At 40.6% G+C, this 7,096-nt stretch overlaps 1 protein-coding gene across 1 annotated transcript; it reads left to right on the forward strand.

The window, feature by feature from the left end:
• Positions 1 to 1,054: 1,054 nt before the first annotated feature.
• On the forward strand, positions 1,055 to 4,076 carry LOC124672055 (GEM-like protein 1). Its single transcript, XM_047208351.1, has 4 exons — positions 1,055 to 1,343; positions 1,423 to 1,524; positions 3,152 to 3,423; positions 3,811 to 4,076. Exons 1-4 carry the CDS (start codon positions 1,055 to 1,057, stop codon positions 3,997 to 3,999), a joined length of 852 nt encoding a protein of 283 aa, XP_047064307.1. The 3' UTR covers positions 4,000 to 4,076.
• The last annotated feature ends 3,020 nt before the right edge of the window (positions 4,077 to 7,096 follow it).

A 7,096-nucleotide genomic window follows, 5' to 3' on the forward strand; every position in this document is an offset into this window, starting at 1 on the left:
CCTAGTTGCTGCTCATTAGCGGGAGCTACAAGGCATCGCCTGAAGGTAATTTTAAGTGGGCCAGGCCATTAATTTGTTCGTTGGCTAACAAAATAGTGCAATATTTTTTCCGTTTTCGTACAACATTGGACCACTAGCTTGTTGGTTACAACAACGGTCCACGAGTGGGAAGATCCAAGTTCAAACCCAATGTGGATGATTTGCAATAATTTATTTGAATCTGAACTAATTCTAACTTTGAGCAAATTTCAACTAAACAAAATATAAATCTGAGCAAATTTCTAAAATGAGCAAAACTGAATTGTGAAAAAAATTGGAAACCGGGCAAAATTTAAATCTGAGAAAATTTTAAAACCGCACAAAATTTTGAAATTTGTTCCAGTTTAAATTTTGCTCGCATCCTTGCTCCAACTTAAAATTTGCAATATTTTTTCTGTTCAGCAAAAAAAAAAACAATCCTCAAAAAAATTACCATTAGAAATGTTAAAGAAAATACATAAAAAAATAGAAAAATGAAAAGATTAATTTTGAAAATGTTCAAAAAATAGAAAAAACAGACAGAAAACTTTACGAAGCATGAAAATCCGAAGAAACAGAAAAAAAAATCAGAAAACCGCGCAGAAAACATTCCAATGCATTGGTAATGGGCGGCGGCTCATTTCGCCCCATTAGTGTGCGGTTCTTATTACCGCACGCTGATGGACGATGTATAGGTTTTGCCCCTTGTTAGTCCTCACAAAAAAAAAGCGTTTGCCTTGTGCAAATCAAATGGAGAGGCCCATCAGCCGATCGGGCCAATTTCTATGGGCTAGGCAGCTGATAGGCCAGGGCCCAGAACACTGGTCCAATTTGGAAGGCGAGCCGAATGGAATCGCAGTTGCCCGTTGCTGGCGTGCGTCCGGCGACTTTCTGACAGACAAGAAAAAGCGAGAAGGTTTGACCCCACCACTACTGCCCAACCCCCCCACCACCACCACCGCTCCAACCTCCAAGGCTCGAACCCAACGCATTTCCTCCTGCCCCGACAGCGCCCACCGCCAAGAGAACCCTCCAGATGCAGCCCGCCGCCGAGATGCAGCCGCCCGTCGGCTCCCCCGCCGCGCCCCAATCCGACCCTCCGCACCCACCGCCACCCTCCGATCCATCCTCTCCGCCGGCGCCGGCTCCCGAGGCGGCCGATCCGCCCGCGCCCGCACCCTCGCTGGCGTCGGTGCAGCTGCAGCCGAAGACCGTCACGTGGAGCGAGAAGCTCACGTCGGAGTCGCCGACCCACGTGCCGGCCGCCGCCGCCGCGGAGTCCAGCCAGTACGTCTCCCGAGGGCCCGCCGCCTCCTCGTCCAAGGGTAATAAACCCGCTGATCCGCTCCGTTCGGCACTCTATTTGGGGGAGAAGTCCTTGGTTCTGACTAGGTTTCTGCGCAGGCGCGGTGGAGGCGATGAAGGACACGCTGTCGAGGTGGGGAAAGTCGATGGGGGAGACCACCAAGATGGTCGAGAGCCTCAGCCGCGACACGTGGCAGCACTGTGAGATCTCAGCACCCCCAGTTGCCCCCTGCCATTTCTTAGGGCACACTTTGTTCTTTCTTCGTTCGATTGTTCGTAAGATTCATTTCTTGAGTGGCAGGATCGCGTGCCATAGGCCAAGCTTCTAGGCTTTTATATATCTTTTTAGGATGGAAGAAATAATGAGTTGTACTAAATAAAGTAGTAAAACCTTAGGAGATTCTTTGAAGAGCGTGTGGGGATTGGAATAGCTGGGGGAGCGGGATAGGTATCTTTTGCCCAGGCATAGAAGTACATGGTATTTAGCTGTAGCTTTTCATGCCTACTTTATATGCTTGGCATGTGTTTTAAGTTCATTAGTGTTTAAAACTTCAAATTTGTGACCAGCTTACGGAAACTTAATGCTACCCATGAGGCCATGACCTTCTTCCAGTATCTAGTGAATTTCCATTACATAGTATTCATGCAGAAGAAGCTTTCCTTTTGCGTGTTTCTTCGGTTTATCCAGTTCACATCATGTGTCTGGACTTTGTATTGTTTCTACTGTGGATTGTCGCATCAGCATCGAATATTAGAGATTTACCCAATCTATTCATCGATGCAAGTCAGTGTATGCATGTAGAACACCTTTCCCTGCAATTAGCACAAATGCATTGGAAATAATGTACACCACTTTAGGAGAAACATGGCATATTGGCATTTGATTTTCTCTGACTTTAAGGTGCCGACCATTTGCTTAGGGGCTCAGTGTTAACCACCTGGCCTTTTGGATTGTGTATGCTAATTTATTCTCTACCTGAAGACCTATTATTCTGAAATAATGAGACTAGGTGGATAGGAACCTCATATTTGTGCAACAAGGCACTGAAAACTTGCAATCATACTGGTGGCATTCTTCATCTTTCTATTAAATTAAGAATCATAGAAAATTTCCAGTATGCAGTATGCTTAATCATTCATATGTAGGCAGTTCACGTCATTGGTTCTATATCATGATTTTTGTTAATGAAATGGTCAAAAGAGCACTAAATGTTCTGCACTGTGCGAATCAGCATATGCATGTGTAGCTTTTTGTTTCTTGCAATTTGTGCAAATTACTTAGGAGAAAAAGAGACTATTTTATTAGAATCTGTGGCATGTTGACCTCAGATCTGCACTTACCTTTAGGTTACAGCCTTTCAGTTAGGGGTTTATGGGTACGTGCCCAACTCCAGAGATGCATTTTTAATGCCAGCATTTCATGGAACCAACACCTTTTTCTCTACGCGAACATATTTCAAAGAGAAGATTCAAGAATTCACACAGTAGGGTGTACATTTGTCAAATAAGCCACAATACCTTATAAACAACCAATGATATTTCCAACTGAAGATAGCGAATGTTGCTCCTTGAATAATCTTCCAGTTTGCTTGTTTCAGATTGTTAGGTTGATATATAGAATGATGAAGTTTAGGTACTTTGTAGGATCTCTCCCCTCTGTGTACATAGCTAACCTGATGTTTTATAGGATATTGTATTAACTAGATAATATACACACATGTTGGACTGACACTCCGACAGAACATATAGTCAGTAGGATAAATTTAGTACCTTGTAACTCACTGTTAACATGGTATATGTCTAATAATATGACTGTTTTTCTTAACAGTCAAGACTGGACCGAGTTTTACTGAAGCGGCTATGGGACGGCTTGCTCAAGGAACTAAAGTCTTAGCCGAAGGTGGCTATGAGAAAATATTTAAGCAGACTTTTGAGATTCTTCCGGATGAGCAGCTGAAAATATCTTACGCATGCTATCTATCAACATCTGCTGGTCCTGTCATGGGAGTAATGTACATTTCTACAGCGAAAATTGCATTCTGCAGTGACAACCCTCTTTCTTACAAAGCTGGAGATAAAACTGAATGGAGTTACTACAAGGTAAGGGTTATTCACTACCGAAGTAACTTTTAGCATCTATCTAATAAATTTGATTATGAAATCAATCATGTTTGTTAGTAGCTTGAGTTTATCATCTTTTTTACCTAGTCCGTTGCTAGAAGTGATCAAGTGAAGTCCAATGACTTGCATTTTCTACTTCATGAAGTCTAACTTATCGCATCAAATAAGGATGTGGTTTTTGTATTAAACTATTAATAGTTAGTGGCCTTTGATTTTTGTATTATCGAGGAAAGTAGTAAATTAAGGATGTGGTTTCTTTCCACACTGCTAGCTTGATGTGGGTGGGTGCTTGATTTGGTTTGATGTCTGATTGTCTATGCTTAGGATCCCTTCATATTAAAATGTTTTTCTCTTTACAAAAAATAGGTCGTCATTCCTCTGCATCAGCTAAGGACAGCTAATCCTTCAGTGAGCAAAGTAAATTCTGCCGAGAAGTATATTCAGGTCGTCTCAGTTGAAGGCCACGAGTTTTGGTTTATGGGCTTTCTGATGTATGACAAAGCAGTTTCCAGTCTTCAAGAAGCCATGGACAGTGCTCGTGAGTTACAACCGTAGATATCAAACTGAAGTTTCAGTTACTTCAACCTGTAGCATCCTCGGGGGAATCTCCAGTTCTCCACTCCATGCCTTATGAGCTCCCCTGTTTAAAATCGATCCTTCATGTGGTGCCCATCGCAGCTGTTGATTCAGTACACTCACGAGCTTGTATACGTCTTTGTTCTTGTTCTTTGCCTTCCCCGTGTTGTAATGATGATATATATAGCTGGGAAAACACTGGAGCTGTCCATTTCAAATGTTGTTCATTATTGTCATTTACAGTGCAAGTTGCTTAGTGAGGTGCTTACAAAAATAAAGTTTTTGTTAGCACTAGTGCTTATTTGTACACAAGAGCTGCCTAGTTAGGCAGCTACTCCCTCCGGTCTCTTTTAATTGAATAGGATTTAGTACAAAAGAGACCGGAGGGAGTACTTAGTATAAATAAGCACTGCTGCGTATAAAAATAATTTATTTTTGTAAGCACCTCTATTCATACTAGAAAACAGGAGTTAAACTTATTTGTTTTCATTCAAACTCCCAATTTGTTTTAACTCCAATTTTTCTTGTTTAAACTCCCAATTTTATTTTTATTCAAACCTCTAATTCAGTTACTAGAAAACAATAGCTAAACATATTCATATGATACAAGGATAATAAATGGAGTGCTCAAACTGAAAGTCGGTGTTGGAACACACCACAACACAACATGTGACTTCGAATCTAACTCTCTTGTTGGCATCTTATATATAAATAAGTAGTGGCAAATTGCATGTAGTGATTATATGCTTAAATGTTAAGTAGAGTGGACACACAAGGAGGTTTCTTATTTCTTCCTCTCTCCTAATAATAGTTGCAAAGTTTTTATTAGAACCACCACACCCATAAAGATTTGTCATTTATAAAGCAAAAGGTTCATCTATGGCCTCTATATAGTTCTCACCCTCTCACAAACAAGACGTAATTGTTTCACATGGAGGGTTATCAAACAAGAAGCTCAACAAGAAAGGACCATCATCTATACCACTATATCATATAATAAGTCAATACAAAACCCATCATCTTCATCTTTAATGGGAGAACTAGAACTAATAAAATCATTTTTATCCTTTCCAAGTGTCTTTTCTACCCAACTATCATATGATTTTTCACAGAAAGCTTTATATAAAAAGATTAAGTATTTGGTTCATCAAAATAAAGACAATCATCACTTGCAATTGTATAAAAAAGGGTTTCATGGAATAGAAAATGGGTAGCTAATCCATTCTTTCTTCACTTTTCTTTCATCGTGCTCCTTCACATGTACTTCATTGGCACTCTCAACATGATTTACTTCACTCAAAACATTAGCACCAACAGGAATATTGCAAACTACCATATACATCAATAGAGAGTCGTTAATTGCGTCAGTAGCACTAGCATGTAATGCCATTGTCCAAGTTGTTTTTATAGTTTTCGTTTTATATGCAAGCTGCTGAAACTAAAGTGAGTGAAAAAAAATGCAAACAAGAAAAGGGCTTAGCATAAAGCTTCCCCGCAACGGCGCCGGAAAAATACTTGATAATCCCCAAGTGCAAGGAGTAGTCATAGCACAATTCGATAAGTACTGAGTGTTGAACACACAAAAAGCTAAAGGTAAGCCAATATTCTCTAAGGTCCCAATAACCCTTTTATATGACCATTTGTGTAATGCACAAGGTTAATTTTTGCGTAGCACTATTAAACTAGAAACCTACAAAGTATTTAACTTAAAGAACATAAACTTAAAAGATGTGTGAAAGGTGTGAGCAAATGGTAACCAACAAGAGTAAATGTTCTTGGGAAATAGTTAATATTTTATTTGTTTTGGTTGTCATTAACTGAACCGCAGATTATATCACCTAGATCACTAGATGCATGAGTTATTTAAGCTGTGCGCGTCCTGCAACTCTGCTATCTACCCCTTATAGGTTAACAAGGCATTAAGATTAACGAACTTGATGATTAAAACCCCCATGCCACGTTCATGAGCAATCAAGGAATTACTTAAGGTATGCCTAACCATCACATTAGCTTGTAGATATAAATATGTCATTGTTTTTTCAAGAGAAGAGCCATAAATAGGCGCAATCATATACACAAGCAATTAGACCACTAGTGATTGATCTTAAGGCCAAGTTCATGATAAATAAAGAGATTTATTAATATATAAGTCCAACCACCACTGTAGGTTTAAACTTCCAATAATTATACCCCTTATTACATGCAAGCTAAAAATCAGGCATAATGTTTCTATCACTCCCACACACCCTCATCAAAGTTACGGGAAATAGTGATCATTGTATATGATCCCCAACATATTCATGCATTCATACACATCCGTACATAATAGCATCGTAGAAGATAAAACAAACATGCATGCAACCAAGAAGACAAATTATTTTACCGTTGCCACAAACAAATTACGACTTAAAACTAGACATAGAGACAAAATACATCATAAATAAATATTTTGCACCAACCATGCATCATGTTTGAAAAGAGATTATAGTGGGGATATATAGGTGCTGTAGATGGTGATGTACAAGTGCCAACCCACAAGGGAGAGGCGGCCACATCGAAGGAGATGGCTACGGCAGTGGCAACCTATAGCAGGGAGGCGCCGACGGCATCCTAGGGGTGGCGGACGAACTTGGGGGGTGACAGCTCTTGGCCCCCTTCTTCCTTGGAGCTTCTTGGTGATGTAGATGTAGCTGCCAGCCAAGGGAGAGACAAATTCGTGGCTTTAGGTGGCTTCACCGAAAAGTAGGGTTTCTCATCAATATATAGTGATGGATACTTCATCTTGTACATGGGATCTAAACCCTTTTGATTCAACAACACTTCGGAACCTCCAAAAGCTTCCTAAGGGTCCCCTCTGTCCCCACAAGTGCTCCAAACTGATATATGGTTGAATCCATCATATATGATAAGAATTTGAGTCAATGATGTCACCAACTGTCGGTGCTCCCCGGCAATGCCCTCCATAGGGGGCTTAGGGTAGATGGAATCTTGTAGGCTGACACGATACATCGGTTATCAAACAAGCGGGGAGAACGATTTACCCAGGTTCGGGGCCCTCGATGAGGTAAAACCCTTA

Source organism: Lolium rigidum, chromosome 1 (assembly GCF_022539505.1).
Source record: "Lolium rigidum isolate FL_2022 chromosome 1, APGP_CSIRO_Lrig_0.1, whole genome shotgun sequence".
Lineage (NCBI taxonomy): Eukaryota > Viridiplantae > Streptophyta > Magnoliopsida > Poales > Poaceae > Lolium > Lolium rigidum.

Coding starts and splice junctions, on each gene's coding strand:
- LOC124672055 (XM_047208351.1), top strand. CDS start 1,055: ATGCAGCCCGCCGCCGAGATGCAGCCGCCCGTCGGCTCCCCCGCCGCG. Junction 1,344..1,422: donor CGCCGCCTCCTCGTCCAAGG/GTAATAAACCCG, acceptor GTTTCTGCGCAG/GCGCGGTGGAGGCGATGAAG. Junction 1,525..3,151: donor CCGCGACACGTGGCAGCACT/GTGAGATCTCAG, acceptor TTTTCTTAACAG/TCAAGACTGGACCGAGTTTT.